This window comes from Nanorana parkeri, unplaced genomic scaffold, assembly GCF_000935625.1.
Source record: "Nanorana parkeri isolate BGI_ZX_2015 unplaced genomic scaffold, ASM93562v1 scaffold456, whole genome shotgun sequence".
Taxonomy (NCBI): domain Eukaryota; kingdom Metazoa; phylum Chordata; class Amphibia; order Anura; family Dicroglossidae; genus Nanorana; species Nanorana parkeri.
This window is the reverse complement of record NW_017306724.1, coordinates 600,532-618,140: the sequence shown is the minus strand read 5'-3', so window position 1 is coordinate 618,140 and position 17,609 is coordinate 600,532. Positions and strand designations below refer to the sequence as shown.

Below are 17,609 nucleotides of genomic sequence, written 5' to 3'. Positions count from 1 at the left end.
TATATATATATACACACACACCTTGCAGGACTTCGTACAAGCCTGCGAGCAAAGACCTATATGTTAAAATTACACCCCCCTCTTCCTTCTGATCACTGCACCAGCTGTAAGTTTGACAGCCATAGTCTCAATATATCAAAGCAGATCCTCCTTCTCTGATCAATTAGTGTTACAGCGATCATTCAATGTAACTTGGTGCCAGCCTCGTACTAAGTCGCAGCTATAAATGGAAATTACAGTCTTGTTCGGCAATCTGTTTGTAACTTGTAACTTTGCAACAAAGCCATATGGTGAGAACCAGGAAGATTCCATAGTTAACAAAAACTCCTTCTATTAATCTGCTAATTATCTCGTAGTTAACATATATAACAATCTTTCAGATTTCAGTTCGTTACACAGGAATTCACAAGGCTACTGGATTTTTTTAAATTAGCATCAACAGGTATTTTGTGTACTTGCAATGAGGGAACTTTGCCTGAAAAAAAGAAAACAAGTGCAGCCACCACATCTAAAGATTGTGATATATTCAGTTTTGACTATCTGTTTTGACTATCTATCAGTCTGACTATCCAATCTCATTTTCCTTTTTTTTTAAATCAATGAGTATGTAAAGGGAGGACGTACATGACTAGGCTACATATTGAATGGTCGCAGGGAGCCAACAGACTACATAGTTGTGGGAAATTGGACTGAACCACGTTTGACTTTATATATGACATGTACGTGAGATGCTAGAACCTTCATCTCTGGATGAACTAGGAAAACTATCCTAATCCTATGCACTATGGCTGTTGTGGCCCTACAGGTTTTCTTTGGCTCCATTTACATATATCGTTTGCGTTTCCTGCGCGGTTTTCCGTGCAATGCAAACGCTAAAATCTTTTATCCGCACGGATTACGCTAGTTTGCGGCTATTATAAGAAAAAACCACACTTGGACTATTTTGTCTGACTAAATGTCTGAACAATGCGCATTTAAAGTGCATTGTTTTTTCTGTTTAGAGCGGCTCAGCATCACATGTGGTTGTTACCTAGGGCAGCATGCAGACAAATACAATCTGCCTAGGTACTCCCAATCCTACAGACTGACACCATCCATTAGGGAATTTTGATATTTAGAAAACTCCTCCCAAAAGCCAGCCCACTGCTTACATCAGGACTGAGGGCTCCTGAGAGAAGTACTAGGGTGGGGTGCTGTGATGTTTTCATGAAGCTATGTACAGCACCCTGCCGGCTCCTCCAGCCAGCCATAATCTGCCTGGAGCAGAACAGGGAAACAGTGATGACACCACCAGATATGTAAGGAAAACGAAAAGATTTTATTTAAATATACATGATTAGCATGTTGATATAAATATAAGTAGATTATACTTCAGTTTTTAAAATCCTAATCGTTACAAAGATATAAATCTTTAAAATAGTACCAGAGAAAGGAAATGGTTTGGGAACGGCCGCCTTAACAATGAAAACACTGCTCAATGTACTTACTGATTTTCCGGCAAAACCCACTTCTACATATGGGTCCACCAGGTTCTTCTTGTTACTGTCCACGCCAAAAATCTGCTTGATGTTATCCAGGACAGCGTCATCCACTGAGGCCACAAGAGAGATGGGTTACCATTGGTCATAGAGTATAAACCACTCACCACATCCACATTTCCCCTATCACTTACTCTGGGGCAGATCTTCCGCTCGGAAAACCCGAAGAGTAAGGTGAGCTCCACGTAGGGACACCCCGGCTGGCCGCAACAAGTTCCCCTCAATATCTTCCTTCTCTTCTATAGTTTCCTTCTTCTCCACCTGCAGGTGTAACAAGACCCATTACTCTACAGAGACTAGAACTAAGAATACGATCCAGTCCTAAACCTCAGATTTTTACACATATCCTAAAACGCCTCAATGTTTTTAATAGTTTTGAATAAAATGGGACAGTAAAAGATGCTCTGTGTAAGCTCAGAAGGGTCTCACGCTAATGACATCATCACAAGCCCATAAGCCCTTAGCATTGCTAAGGGGAATTCCCAGGTGTCTTTGTTATTCTGTTTCTCTACCACTTTATATAGAGCATTATTGTCTGATCAGGAGGAATACTGTACATTACTCACCGGACATTCATCCCCAGGGCCGAGCACGAACAGGCTGACCTTCAGATAGCCCTTCGCACCAGCTGAGAAGTCCTCTGGGTCAGACAGCAACAGCCATTTTTTCAGGAAAGCGTGTTCTGCAATACAACACACGTTATTATATGACCTGGGTGTCCAATATGTGGCCCCAGAATTCCAATGTGATACCACTATAGGTTTTCTCAGCCCCCAAATTGTTAGAAATGGGAATCCTCCTCCAGGACTCTATTGAGCCATCCATTTTGGGTTTGTAAAACAATGAAATTCCCTTACATTAATACAAGGTTAACTTTCTGTGACTTATATAATACTAGATGGACATTTGATGACGCGTTCTACATAAAGACCAGTGTGGGCACTCACAACATCCTAGACTGATAGGAGTGTGGGATTGTTACATGAAATATCAGCAGGGGCCCATTAAAGGACCTATATTGGTTTATCTGTGCTTTTCTACCTTGCTGTGTATGTCTTCTTGCCAAGTAAAAGCGGGTACAGCATTGGCCAGATGAAGTTGTGGATGTTTTATCTTGAAGTGTGGGACAGGGGTTTGGGTAGGGAGGAGGGAGAAAGGAGGGGGAACAGGAAAAAGAAGGGGGCAATAGTAAAATATAGGGTGGCATATATTTTCTTGTATTTTGTTGGGGAGATTCACCCTCACCTACTGTCTTGGTGACAATATTGTAAAATGGGAACATGTTTAGATTGAGTGGAGAGTACTAGTGGTGCACAAAATATTTAATCTCTGGCTGGCTCTCTTTGGCATTGGTTGCTCTATGGGTAAGGGAAGGGGGGGACATGGCTGGACATCAGGGTCTCCCACCTGTACTGTTAGATAGAAAGAAACTGTGCTAGGAATCAAATAACACTCTAAGAGCAGCTGTGCTTAATAGGTGAGTATACCCAAAATAGGAAAAAAGAAAATAGCACTGCGCTTCAAACTCGAACATTATATTCCTAAAATGTGAAAAAAATAGTATAAAATGTGAAATTGTCACAAAGGGATATGCAAATTTGTGTCATACACAACACCTGTGTTGCACAATGCCTGTGCTGATGATAGAAAAAAAAAACCCGTGCTAGTACATCTCATAAAATGTGTACATATAGAAAATCCTGTGTTGAATCTCACAAGTGATGTATAACTCCCTCTTAATCTACATAACCATGTGTGAAGTCCATTACTTCTGGACTTTTTTTCACATTTTAGGAATATAAATTTCGAGTTTGAAGCGCAGTGCTATTTTCTTTTTTCCTCCCACCTGTACTATATGTAGCCAATAGTACAGTGTTTCCCAGGCAAGGTGGCCCGGTTATATTGCCTGAGTGATCTGGGATCCAGCTTGGTAGAACTGACTTGTACTCGGGAAAAATGTATTGGATCCAGTAGAACCATGTTTGTTTGAACATTTCAGATTGCTGCAATGAGATCTTCCTTGTATATTATGCTGTTTACCCTAGGGGGCCGATGGGTCACAGTAGGAGGTGTAGTTTGTTTCCAGTAGCACTGAATACAGACTTTGTATGTGAATCCAAAAGGACTTTTTTGTATATCGATTTCAAGTTTGGTGTCAGATGAAGTTAGCATGCCGCTAGGTTATGACCCAGGTTAATGTCCATTAGTTGATGGATTATAGTACTGATTGTAAACAGAACAGTTGTATCTTGGGACAATCCCAAAAGATGTGTAGCAGAGTCCCTCTAGCATCACCACATATCCAGCTCCTGTCCGAGGTTCCAGGAAAGATATGCTGGCTGAACTTTCTAAAATTTAGACTTGCCATATGTGCGTCATTAGATCTTATATGAGTCTTGATATTTTATATATTTTCTTCTATTTGTTTGTGGAGATTCACCCTCACCTACTGTCTTGGTGACAACATTGTAAGCTGGGAACATGTTCAGAATGATTGGAGAGTACTAGTGGTGCAAAATATGTTTAAATATCTTTATACAGTATGAATGCTTTACAAAATAATTTAAGACATTGAGCTGCCTGTTCTCCTCTAAAAATAACTTTTTCTACTCATACCAACTAATCTGATTCCATTTTTTTATTGGCCACTGTACTGTCCTGGTACAAGTTCCATTCTGGTTGGTTGCTCAAAAAACAATTCTGAGTAGTTGCTCATAAAATCTTCCATCAGTTTTAAATTCGACAAACAGTGCTGTTCTTCTAAACACCGGCAGAGGGCACCCTTGTTTCATGTTAACCAGCTGCTCTTTTATTTTCTATCTACAAAGTGGCCACTTTATTACGCACTCTACCCCTTTCCAGGTAGAACCCCCTTTCCCTTCAGAGCATCCTGGGTTCTTTGTGCCCAGGATTCTACAAGGTTCTGGAAAAAAACTTCTTAGGGATAGTGACTTTTTAGCTAAATGCAGTTCCCGTAGATTTTCCAGCCAATTGTTCATGCTCTAACCTTCTCATCCTAAATGGTTCACACCATGTACTCTAAATTCTTACCCTCCAACTACATATAAGCTCAGAAATTAAAATTTGTCAGACCAGGCAATGTTTTATAATCTGTACTTGTCCAGTTTTGGTGATCCTGTGCCCACAGCAATCTCCTGTTCTTAGCTGACAGTACCTGAACCTAGGCTCAAACTCACAACCATGGCATTGCTCAATAGATATAGGAACTGGCGTCTGACCGATTTGCCACTTTAGTGTGGCCACTGGCTGCTAAAAGCATGCTCCAGATGAGGCTTGAAATCACAACCACGACACACTCCAGTAGCAAAATCGGTCAGTGTGCGTTATTTATCTGGGGGTATTTGTTGAGCAATGCCATGTTGTGAGTTTGATCTTTACCTGGAGCATGACAATGTAATCTTCTGCTGTTGAATTCAGTCTTCTTCAAGGTTTAGGGGTGTCAGCCTCCAGAGACAGCCTTCTGCACACATAAGAGTTGTTATTTGAGCAGTTGTGATTTTCCGTCAGCTTGAAAATGCTTGGCCTTTCTCCTTCTTTCTCTCTCATTACGAAGGGGTTATTACCCACAGGGCGTACACTCACTGGATGGTTTTCCCTGTAAACTCTAGAGACTGAAGTGTGTGAGAATCCTAGATGAACAGAAGCTTCTGAGATGTTGCAATTACCACCTGACGTCATTCCTTAGTCAAAGCCACATTGATCACGTATCTTCCTCATCCTATATTATGCAGAACTTCCTGTATCTCCTATCTCTAAATATAAATAATGAGGCAATGGCTTTGAAAAACCAAACCCTCTTCATATCTGCAATAATGGAGACTCCACTGGCTAACCACACAATAAGCAGGATGGACTTTTCATCTACCAAATGTGAATCTCATCCTGAGACAGGAAGAGATCAATAACTGCAATTTGCTCGTGGCTTCTCGTGTCTCTCTCTCTCATTATCTATCTGTTCAGTCTGGAGACAGGCTTAAGTTAGAATGCTCCTTTATTGGAATTCTGTAAGGAGTACAGGCATAGGGGAGATATACATGTTGTTAATGTGTTGGCCGAAGCATTGCCCAAACTCTCTCCCTGTAGAATATGTCCCAGTGTCATATTTTTCTTTCACCTTGTTCATGTAACTTTTATTACTGCCTGTGACATCTTGACTAGATGTGTAAAATTCTTGCAGTGACAGCTGCTGGGAGATAGCTCAATTGATATAGACATTCCCCCAGAGCAACATCTGCCAAGAGCCCTTTCCCTACACACACTGTGGACAGGCTTTTGGGAATCAAAGCAGGAGCCCTATGTTCTGGAAAATATGTACAGTATATACATGTAAAGCGGGACAGAGAGGAGAGTGGAATAAATGTAGTCCAGCAGTCAAGGCTGACAAACTCCTTGGGGATTTCAGTGCAACAGAAGCAATATGCTGTCAGCCAACAACAGGAAATTATGAGCATGTTAGATTACTGGAAGACCAACAGATACTCCACTGTACTTGCAGCATTTTTAAAAAGATAAAACATGAAGAAATGTACATAATATATACTGTAGACATGTGCACTGCCAAAAAATTCGTTTCGTTTCGTTTTAAATTCGGATTTGTGTTATTTCGTTTTTCGGGATTCGGGTGTGAAAGTCAATTCGGATTCGGAATTCGGATTCGGACGAAATTCGGTAGCGTTCGCACGAACGTTCGTTTCGTTTTCTGTTCGTATTCGTTTCTTATTCGTTTCGTTCGTTTGCAGCAAAAGTGACATTTGAGGGGGAAAAAATATTTTTCTCCTTCTCTAATGTCACTTTGCTCCAACGAACGAAACGAATAAGAAACGAATACGAACAGAAAACGAAACGAACGTTCGTGCGAACGCTACCGAATTTCGGAAATGGAAATTCGGATTCGTTTGCATTCGTTATGTCTGTAATTCAGAATTCGGATACATCCGAATGTCCGAATTTACGAAAATTCGTCCGAATTTCGATTCGGAACGAAACGAATTGCACATGTCTAATATACTGTAGACATACACTTTGAAGAGTCATTCTGTGTTCTCGGGCTTGACTTGGAGTGGTTGTCCTAAGCTATGGTGCACAGACAACCAGTGCACATTTAGAGAGATGGAAAAATAGTATTCAGTGCACAAAGCAGTGCACAGAATGATGTGTAAGCCAACAATGTAAACAGATCAATAAGCTGCAAGCAATTAACCGAATGTCTAGGCAGCTCTACAACAGCTTAGAACAAATGGTTGGATGGACATGGTTGTGTGCCATTAAAGAGAAAGGCTTCAGAATTGTCTTGAGGTTCCAGGCCAAGCAGTCCAGGTGAAAATACCATAGCGAGTTCTGAAAGCCATTTCCACCATGGAATGTCAATCAGATGGAAACAATCAGCAGATATCTACAGATCATACGTGCATGTGCAATGGCTACCATTGTCCTCAGTTACCGGGTGCCTTATTACATTTTGTGGCAGTTTTCTACATCCCCAACAATGTTTATTGCCATCGTGATCTGTCTAGGACAGGGGTCAGCAACCTTAAGCACTCAAAGAGCCATTTGGACCCCTTTCCCACCGGAAAGAAAACACTGGGAGCCATAAAACCCTTTTGACATCTAAAATGAAGATAATACGTCATAGATCGTTTTGTTACCTTTATGCTATGTATATAGGTATATGTGGGCTTACTAACGCACTGGACTCTGGACTTTCCTGAGACCCCGCAGAGCTCACCTGAGAGTAACCCTGCAGAGCACACCATAGATCCTGCCCAGCCCATCTGAGACTCTCTATGGTGGGCTCTGCAGGGATTCAGGTGGGCTGGTCGCCGGGGTCCCTTTCTCTGTACCTCCTCCCAACTCCTCTTGCCTGCTGCTGCTGGGGCCTGGCCTCCTCCACCCCCTCCCCTGTCATCTCTGCCATGCCTCCCCTGGTACACCTGAGACTCATGTAAGAGGCCCCCAAGGCTGCCCAGACCTCTCACATGGGTACCGGCCGTACCCCCCTGATGGCGGTGTTCTATCAAAGTTTGTGACTACGTTACAATGTGTGACCGGTGACGTGGTCACACATTTCAATGTAATCCCGCCCAGTTTTTTGGCGGTGGAATGTGTGACCGCCAACAGGTCAAGCATTCCAACGCTTTCTCAGCGAGGCCCCTTCAGTAGTTCCGCCCTTGGACAGGGAGCCGCAGCAGAGGAATGAAAGAGCTATATGCGGCTCCGGAGCCGCAGGTTGCTGACCCCTGGTCTAGGAGATCTAGATGTTTGAGCATAACAAAATGTGACTTACTTGGTTCTCCGTAAATCATCCCAACATCCATCTGTACGGGGAGAAGAGACAATGCTGCATTTATTCCAAAACTCTAAAAAACACCATCACAAAGACCTGCCCAACTGCCAGCTCCTTGTCCAATGACAGTGCCTTGTTGGTGACTAAGGCACTCTCATTGGACAAGAGGCCGGCAGGTGGGCTAACCTCCATAACAAGGGAAAACAATCTCAGACAGGGCACCAAAGGGAATTCTGGACACGGAGGGAAAATATCAGGCTCCTCCTGGCTCCTGGCCTAAGCTGCAATTTTAATTTCAGAGTAGAGCACAGTTTCATGCTAAAGAAGAAGTGAACTCTGGAGCTTGTACCCAAAGAAGTACTCCCTGTAGTTTCCATGCATCTGATCTTTTCCCCATTACTGACTTACTATGTCTTGTTCTGCACTGTGCCTCTGTGTGGAGGCAGCCATCTTGGTAGAGCGACAGGGCACTTCTTTCTCATGACGGTGAGCAGCACAGTAGTGAAATCACCAAATCCTACTCCAAATCTCCTGATACTAACAGTTAGAAACAGCAGTGCCTTAGATCTCACACTACAGATATACAGCTATGAGGCTGTGGGTACAGGGGTGCCTAGACACAATCACATACCAGGAAGGGCACTGCTAATTTTCATGAGAAATTCCAGATACAAAGGTACATCTTCAGGGTACCGCTAAGGCACAATTAACATTTTTAAATGTCCCCCTATAACAAAGAAAATCATCACTTTTTGATTTTAGGCCCACTTTAACTCCACAGCCACATCAAATGTAGATACAAACTTACCCGAAATTCTCCAATGATGGAGTCAGTCCTGAGGGATCGGGAGTCTAACACCTGAATACAGAGAATGTGAACAAGGTGCATTAGTCTTACTAGTACAGCAAAGTACTCTATGGTAGACTTGTTTAAAATGTATGTAACTCTGTGTAGCCAGTTGTCTAATTCAAACATCTCCACTAGACAAGAACACAGTCTGGAAGTCTGTAAATGCACTCCTTGGCCTTGGCGCCTCCTGTGGCATTTAACAACTGCATATGTTCAAGCCCATTTGAACTTTCCTCTTGAATCAGCTCAATACAATCTAAGTGTATCAAAACAAAGGGTACTCGATAAAGTTAATTTTCTTCGAAAAGTAGCCACAGCCTAAGTTAAAAAAAAAACTGTCCTCTGACCAAATGCCAAAAGCTCAAAAGTAAGCTGATACTTAAAGGTGTATGCACGCATGTGACAATAATCCTGTGATGTAGGAACAACCACCATTTACCATGCACACCAATTAATGAGGCACCATGGCACGTTTTGAGTGGCACACTTTATTTAGCACACAAAAATCTGTCCCTGCCACCAAAGGGCTAGCCGGTTGTGTTTGCCCCCCACGCCTCCCCTGAGTCTGATCATACTAGAGTGGGCAACAGTCACCTCATATACAGTAGTTGGTCTAACACACCTCAATCATAAGAAAACCCTATGAAATGATTGCACAGATTCAGGCCCACAGGGACGAAAGGTAATGAAAATACATGTATCCTGTAATTCTGCAAATGTTAATACATTCTTAACAACAGAAACACCAAATCTATGTATGTATAACTAAAGAAAATCTGCATAAGGAATTCTTTAACCCATAGCTGTTTATTAACGATATCGGGGAAAGTGTTAATAGCCATGTTTCTGTGTTTGCAGATGATACTAAAATTGGGAGGGTCAAAGACACGGGCTTAGACACTATAGCATTGCAGAGGGACCTGGATAAAATAGGGGAGTGGGCAAATACTATTTGGTAGATGAGGTTTAATGTTGGAAAATGTAAAGTAATGCATTTTGGGTCAAAAACAGGCAAGAAGAATACATATTAATGGAAACTCCGCTAGGGAAGTCAGAAATGGAAAAAGGTTTGGGGGTCATAGTAGGCCACAGATTGAACAATAGCTAGTAGAGTACTGTCCTGTATTAAAAAGGGAATGTATTGTAGAGACAGAGCAATCATTTTGCCACTTTATAGGTCGCTGGTTCGCCCTCATCTGGAGTATGCGGTCCAGTTTTGGTCCCCAATCCACAGAAAGGATGTCCTGGAGCTGGAGAGAGTCCAGAGAAGGGCAACTAAACTAATTAAGGGGCTGGAGGACCAAAACTATGAGACAAGGTTACTAATTTTAAACTTGTTCACGCTGGAAGTAAGGAGAGGGGACGTGTTTTTGATGTACAAAATGTTTAGTGGTGATGACAACATCAGCAATAAACTATTTACAGTAAACTCCATAACAAAGACTAGAGGCCACTACCGAAATTTGGTGGAGAAAAGATTTAACCACTAGGGGCGTAGGGGCTTTTTTTCAGTCAGAGTGGTTAAAATCTGGACTTGCTGCCACGAGCAAAGGTATCAGCAGAGAATATTGAATCATTCAAAAAGCATTTAGATATCTTCCTCAGAGACCGTAACATATAGGGGTACAGGTACTCCTAAAAACTAGATCACACAGGGACTCATACACACATGCACAATCACATACAGACACACAAAGATTGAACTTGATGGACCTGTGTCTTTATTCAACCTCAAATACTATGTAACTATGTATAGCAATGGGCAGGGAACAGCCAATCCTGGCGAAGTCCCCATTAACAAATGTTTCCTGATCCAACTGCAATGAATTGTGTCTTTGGTATTCTTAGACAAGGCAGATATGGTGCTGGTGGAACCAACCAAAGTACGGAATCTGCTGAGCTGGGCCATTTCTGGTAGATACTCACCTTAAGGAAAATGGGTTCATCAAAGAGATCAGCCGGTGATTCAAAGAAGTTATAAAAAAATGTCTGTAAAAAGAAGAATGGGGGCTCAGTTAGATGACCAACACATGACCAGCAAGAGTTAAAAAAAACAAGCTGAACTAGTGACATTGACTTGTTATAGATTTTATATATACAGTGCGATGCATAGCAACCTTTATTTCAAAAATCTTTTTCGGGATATGTTAGAATTTATTCACCGCCTCATCATGTAAAATGATTATATATCATAGTAATAAGAGACACTATAGGGTCTATTCACTAAGCTGCCGTAGGTAGCCGAATGAATGACCAACCTGAAGTGAGTCGAACACTGTTTGGCTATACACTTCTGGCTGGTACGGCTGAGTTCAGCGGCTCCCGAACGTGGCCGGACGCTCGGCCATGTTCGGGAGCTGTACGGGCTATAGTGAATAGCCCGTACAGCACCCCTTCAGTTCTACTGAACCGAAGGGGTCCTGGGGCCGAAGCTAGCCAAAGGTTTGGCCGAAGCTACGGCTAGATCCTTCGGCAGCTTCGTGAATAGACCCCTATGTGACACTTCTGGAGAACACTGGAGGGAATGAGCAGATGACTGTAACCATTGCCACTACCGGGATCCTTCCAGTGTTCTCTAGAATTGTTACATTGTATCTCTTGTTACCAATATGTATATATTTCTTACGATCCTCAGAGGCCATAATGTGGTATTTTCCTCATTTCCCAATTCATTCTATAAATTAACCCATTTTAATCACTGCAGGTAAATTTTGAAGACCATTCAACCAGAAGAGAAATTTGAAACATTCAATTTTGCCCCGACCTCACAACAGCAGCCAATCAGCTACTCTGTCTCATCTTCAAATCTTACCTGGGCAAACTAAAGAGAAATGCTGATTGGTTGCCATTGGCAACTGTTCCACATTTCTGTTTAGCTCCAACTAGTTCCTAAGTGGTGGGATCTATTTATAAAAAAAAATTGCATAGCTTTTCATCCTGGGAAACAGCATGCACATTTATTCTGTGTGAATTAACCAGCATTCACTTATTAGAATGAGGGAATTTTGAACAAAGTTGTGGCTGTTGTATGAATGGGGCAAAAGCAAATCTTCATAAGGTATTTTCTTTCCTGGTCCAATGATCTTAGACTATTGTTTTAGGCAATTTTTTTCTTTCGGTGGTCTGTTCTTAAACTATTGGTTTCAGCTGTTTTCTCTATTACTCAAATGTTCTCAGGCTATTGTTTTAGGCTGTTTTCTCTTAGGATTAAATGTTCTTGGAGTATTAGGGAATGTTACTTTCACCCTGCGAAAGACAAACTAACAGGGCTATTCGCAAAAGGGGTGTAGAGTTTGGAGAAGGCCGGAGAAGTGAACAACCTAGGCCAAAATAGCTGATTTGGAAGAAGTCTCCAATTCACTTCACTTTCCAGATCAGCTATGTTGTCCTAGATTGTTCCCTTCTCATGCCTTCTCCAAACTCTTTACCCTTTTGTGAATAGCCCTGTAAATATCAGAAAATAAAATTTTGTGACTTTTGAGCGAATACTGATACATTCATACAGTGAAGATTTAATAATGGGGTGCTTTGGAGTCTCTGGTCTGCGAAAGTCAGAGGTTCAGTGAGAGAACCTGATAGTTTTAGTTGTGCCCCGGCCTTGGTCCAATCAACCGAACTTTACATTACCTCATCAAAATATGGGTTGTTTCCTTTCCGTATCCGGGTCCTCTTAGTCTGCCCGGCAACTGTCACCTTGATGACAGGTTTGATGTTCAAACCTATAATCTGGCGTCCTTCGATCACTCGAACCCGAACCTGAAGGAGAATCATAGAACATGTTGGTAATTTGGACTAACTCATTGATAAATTCAAGCCGCTATGGATGCTATTCTACACGGGATGTCAGTGTATTACCAATGCATTCTGAAGACAATGAAGGAAATTTATCAAAACTGGAGCAGACATATTCTGGAGCAGCTGTGCGTGGCAACCAATCAGCTTCTCTCTCATTTTCAAATCCTAACTGAACAAACTGAAGAGAGAAGCTGATGGGTTGCCATGGGCAACTGCTCCAGATTTTGTCTGCTCCAGTTTTGATAAATTCCCCTCATGTTCCTTAAACCATTCTTGAACCATTTTTGCAGAGTGGCAGGGCACATTATCCGGCTGGAAGAGGTCACTGCCATCAGGGAATACGGTTTCCATGAAGGGGTGTACTTGGTCAGTAACAATGTTTCAGTAGGTGGTACTTGTCAAGTAACAAAGTAACATCATCATGAATGGCAGGACCCAAGATTTCCCAGTAGAATATTGACCAAAGCATCACACTGCCTCCACCGGCTTCCCTTCTTCCCATAGTGCATCCTTATGCTATCTCTTCCCCAGGTAAATGACACACATGCATCCGGCCATCCACATGATGTAAAAGAAAACACAATTTATCAGACCTTTGTAGGCACTTTTTTCAATGGACACAAGTCAGCATGGGCACCCTGACTGGTCTCTGGCTATACATACCCATACACAACAAACTGCAATGCTCTGTGTGTGTGTCTGGTCGGAACCCGGAATAACTTTTTCAATAATTTGAGGTCTTCTATTGAATCGGACTACATGGGCCATCCTCCGCTCCCCATGTGCATCAATGAGCCTTGGCCGCCCATGACCCTGTCGCTGTTTTACCGGTCTTCCTTCCTTTGACCACTTTTGGTAGGTCCTGACCATAGGCGTGCCCACAGGGTGTGCTGGGTGTGTCTGGGCACACCCTCATCACCCCGAGCACAACACCAAAACTGCAACAGCTGCCAGGCTCCTTGCTTCATTACTGCACCCCTGCTAGAAGAGCTAAGGGACAGCTGAAGAGATGGGAATCCAGGATGCCTCAGGTCTGTGTATGAATGTATAATTTTGGCTAGCATGAGGAAGGATTTGAACTCCTGTCAGGGTTTACTGCTAGAGAGAGATTCCTTCACTTCCTGTCTGGTAAAAAGGTCAGGGCACTTCCATTTTTTTTTTAAAGTAAAAGTTTCACTAAACCCAAATAAAAATACCACATTCCCCACCATCATTTGTATTGATCTGTGTCCATTATAATAGGAACTTCGGACAGCTTATCTGAACAAAATAATAATAATCCTCTGCTCCAACTTCCTTTAGGAGGGTGGCTACATTCGCTCTACACAGCCCCACTGTACAGTATAATGTAGCCACCCTCCTTGGCAGTGGTGGACTACATGAATATACACCGATGCAGCCATATCTAGCACATAACCACAGGATAATCCGTCATTTCATCAACTTGTGGGAGCTATCAGCAGAAGTGAATTGAGGAACACATGTGCAGTAGGATTGCTGGCGCAATTATTTAATGGGTATTGTACTCTGGATAGAGCAGTGCACATGACCGCAATATATGCACACTGCTCATACTCAGTAAATGGAAATGAATGTAACAGAGCTGCAGTGCTGAGCACCAGGAGGACACAAACAATCAAAAAAAAAAAGCTATTTTATATTCTTTTCTAGTTTTCAATAAAAGAATTGCACCGCCGTGGGTCCACATATATGGGCGGCATCAAGAGGTTAAGCTGGATCATTTTGTGACACGTTTAGTAGGGATAGGCTAGAGCAGGGGTCCCCATTGGGTAGATCGTGATCTACCAGTAGCTCTCAAAGCTAATGCTGGTAGATCCCGAAGGGTGTGAATGGCGGCCCCTTTATTCCATTTTGGTATATTTACAGGTGAAACTCGAATAATTAGAATATCGTGTAAAAGTAATTGCAGTAAGTGCTGCAAAAGGGGCCCAAACCAAGTACTGAGTACATATGCATGCTTGTACTTTTCAGAGGTCCGATATTGTTCTATGTACAATCCTTGTTTTATTGATTGCATGTAATAATCTACTTTTTTGAGGTTGTGGATTTGGGGTTCTTGGGGCTTTCATGAGCTGTAAGCCATAATCATCACAATTATGACAAATCACGGCTTGAATTATCTTGCTTTGCATGTAATGAGTCTATCTCATATATTAGTTTCACCTTTTAAGTTGCATTAGTGAAATAAATTAACTTTGCACGATATTCTAATTATTCGAGTTTCACCTGTATTTAGCTGTGCACACATGATTACCTATCAGCCCGAGTCTGCTGAGCCAAGCTCCCTGACACCTTTCTGGTGGATACTGGGGGTTGAAGTGCTATGCATTACATCAAAGAATATTAGTTTACACAGCCTGTTGCACTGCACTGTTTGCAAAATACAGCAAGGTGAGCCAGGAGAGAGAGCTGGGAAAGACAGACAGGAGAGAGAGCAGGGAAAGACAGGCAGGAGACACAGCCAGGGGAGAGAGAGCGAGGAGAGACAGCCAGGAAAGAGAGTGAGGAGAGACAGCCAGGAGAGAGAGCGAGGAGAGACAGCCAGGAGAGTGAGCAAGAAGAGACAACCAGGAGAGAGAGTGAGGAAAGACAGCCAGGAGAGAGAGCAAGGAGAGACAGCCAGGAGAGAGTGTGAGGAGAGACAGTCAGGAGAGAGAGAGCGAGGGAGGTTTTTTTTTTTCGTTGGTAGATCTCATGCAGCTCGTCATTTGAAAAGTAGATCTTAACACAAAAATTGTGGGCACCCCTGCACTAAGCCAACAACATGCTACTGTGCAGACATTGTGATTTGTATAACTGTGCCATCCCTTTGCCAGTATTTTAGTTATTGGTCAATGGCTGAACATGGAAGGTGATGAAGGCTCTGTCAGGGGGACTTTTGTGATCTCTATGAGAAGTAATAACCTGGAAATGTTTCACGCCCACGTTACTTTGCATGCATTCACTTAACATTTAATAAATATTTTTTCAGTACTCGCCAATACTGAATATCGATACTGGAAGCCCAATTAAGAAAGCCAGGCAGCATGTAATGACTCGCTTTCTGATTACCCGGGAAGCTGGCTAATCAGGGAGCCCGGCAGCGAGTCATTAAATGCCGAGGGAGCATGGAGTCGGCTTCCCGGCCAATCAGGATGCCGGGGTGGGGGGGGGGTGAGTCATTACTCGCCCCCCGGCTTCCTGATTGGCCTGGAAGCTGGCTCCATGCTCCCTGGTGACGGGGATCTTAAAGCCGGCTTCACAGCCAATGAGGAAGCCGGGCAGCATGTAATGACCAGCTTTCTGATACCAGAAGTTCTGGTATTGGGATAGGCATCGGGAGAATTTGGGCGAGTACAAGTACTCTCCCAAATACTCGGTATCGGCACGGATACCGATACTAGTATCGGTGCATCCCTACTGTAAATATAATGCTAGGTCTGCTTTAACCCCCACCCTTACCTTCAACCTAAATCTTCACCCTCAATTCAAACCCTAACCTGTAATCCCTAATCCCAACAACCACAACCCCCACTACTTTTGCACTTCAAAATTCCTGCCATAATATATCAATGACAAAACTGCTGTTGTTATCAAATGCAAAAAGTACCCAGTGCTGGCCTGCAGTCAACATCTGTTCCAAATACTGTGGAACAAATGACCTATGGTCCTAGATTAAGTACTCCCACCCTTATGGTAACTAGAGAATACAGCAAAAATATAGCAGGACTTTAGAGGTGCACACATTAATCCATATTAAATGGATATGTATCTTCCACATACAACTGATCTGTCAGTCTTCGCTCACCTGGAAGTCCTGAGGTTTGTTGGACAGCACCCTCTGAGGGGCGCTCTTCTTCCTCTTGACTCCCTGGATTTGGTATTGTTGGGGTTTCTTGGGAAGAGTCGGCTGCTCGGCTCCGGGCAGAAGTGACACTGTATCCCCTTCATCTCCAGTGCCCATTTGATCTTCTGTGTCCTCTTCCCCTGTTATGTCTGCACAGGAAACACAAGTATAGTACAGTAAGTCACAAACTGCAATACAGCGGCCATTTTATCCGCAGACAATAACAAAGCGCTGCGCAAATGAAGCAACATCTACTAAAAATGGTATTTATAATCAAAGACCATTTCTGCTGTTCTAGCGGGTCACAAGAGTTGCAATTGCAACCCGAGGCCTACATCATCCAGACTTTTGAAGGGGCTCAAGCAACAACCTCAAAGTTTTAGTAGACCATTGATGATGTCACAGATGAAGTATACAGCTAAGAAATTTTTTATTCCTGATGTTGTAGCTGCCTAGGTGGCTTTCTGTAAAATAGAAAGACACTGCACACCCCATACCAATCATGAGGGAATGCCAATAATACCCTCCAGATTCTGGAATATTGACAATTTTGAATATACGTTCTCAGAAGACGAGGCAAGTTTCTTATTTCTTAAACAATACTATTAAAACAGTTTCAGATTCCGACATCAGACAACACCAATGAACACCATTGTTTACATACTCTTGCACATTTGCATATGCATGTGTGTGTGTGTGACGGGTGTTCTTTTAATTCTTTTTAGTTCATTTTAGTTATTTTTATCACAATTTAAATTGGTGACACTTTTTTTTTTTCCGACTCAACTTTATTGCTATGGGAAGAGGGATAACAAGACCCCTATGTGATAGCACTGGACTGGTGACATGCACCCTTATTAAGACATCAGGGGTCTGTTAGACTTCTAATATCTCCCCTGCCCTCTGCTCCAGCTGATCAAGCATAGATTGCACTCAATCTGCTATTTATCCAGCTTTTCAGCTGGGGTTTTCAACTGCTCTGTATACGGAAATGCTCAGAGCTGAATGGTTCCAGATACAGACACTGCAGGGGACATTGGCGAACAGATGTTCCTTAATGTCCTCCCGCTCGGCATCTTGACTGTGCATGTTGTAGTCCTGGGCACCCAGGAGTAGCAGAAGAGCTTAGAGGCCCCGGAGCAGCTAGAGCCACCCAGATCACTCTTACAGTAAGCCCTCATTCACATTGTAATCGGCCCGCACGTACAGCTCCGTGCTGCATGCATGGTCGTATCAGGGAAGCTCCCGGAAAAGACATGTGCTGCGTGTGATTAG

At 42.9% G+C, this 17,609-nt stretch overlaps 1 protein-coding gene across 1 annotated transcript in view; it reads right to left on the bottom strand.

Annotated features, from left to right (window-relative positions):
- Positions 1-17,609, bottom strand: part of DYSF (dysferlin) — a 171,685-nt gene that overhangs the window by 95,191 nt on the left and 58,885 nt on the right. The window contains exons 6-13 of the mRNA XM_018560469.1: positions 16,296-16,483; positions 12,320-12,448; positions 10,619-10,681; positions 8,651-8,701; positions 7,843-7,873; positions 2,105-2,220; positions 1,673-1,799; positions 1,488-1,591 (exon numbers count right to left, since the gene is read on the bottom strand). Of these exons, the coding sequence (XP_018415971.1) occupies positions 1,488-1,591; positions 1,673-1,799; positions 2,105-2,220; positions 7,843-7,873; positions 8,651-8,701; positions 10,619-10,681; positions 12,320-12,448; positions 16,296-16,483 (809 nt within the window). The remainder of the gene's footprint in view (positions 1-1,487; positions 1,592-1,672; positions 1,800-2,104; positions 2,221-7,842; positions 7,874-8,650; positions 8,702-10,618; positions 10,682-12,319; positions 12,449-16,295; positions 16,484-17,609) is intronic.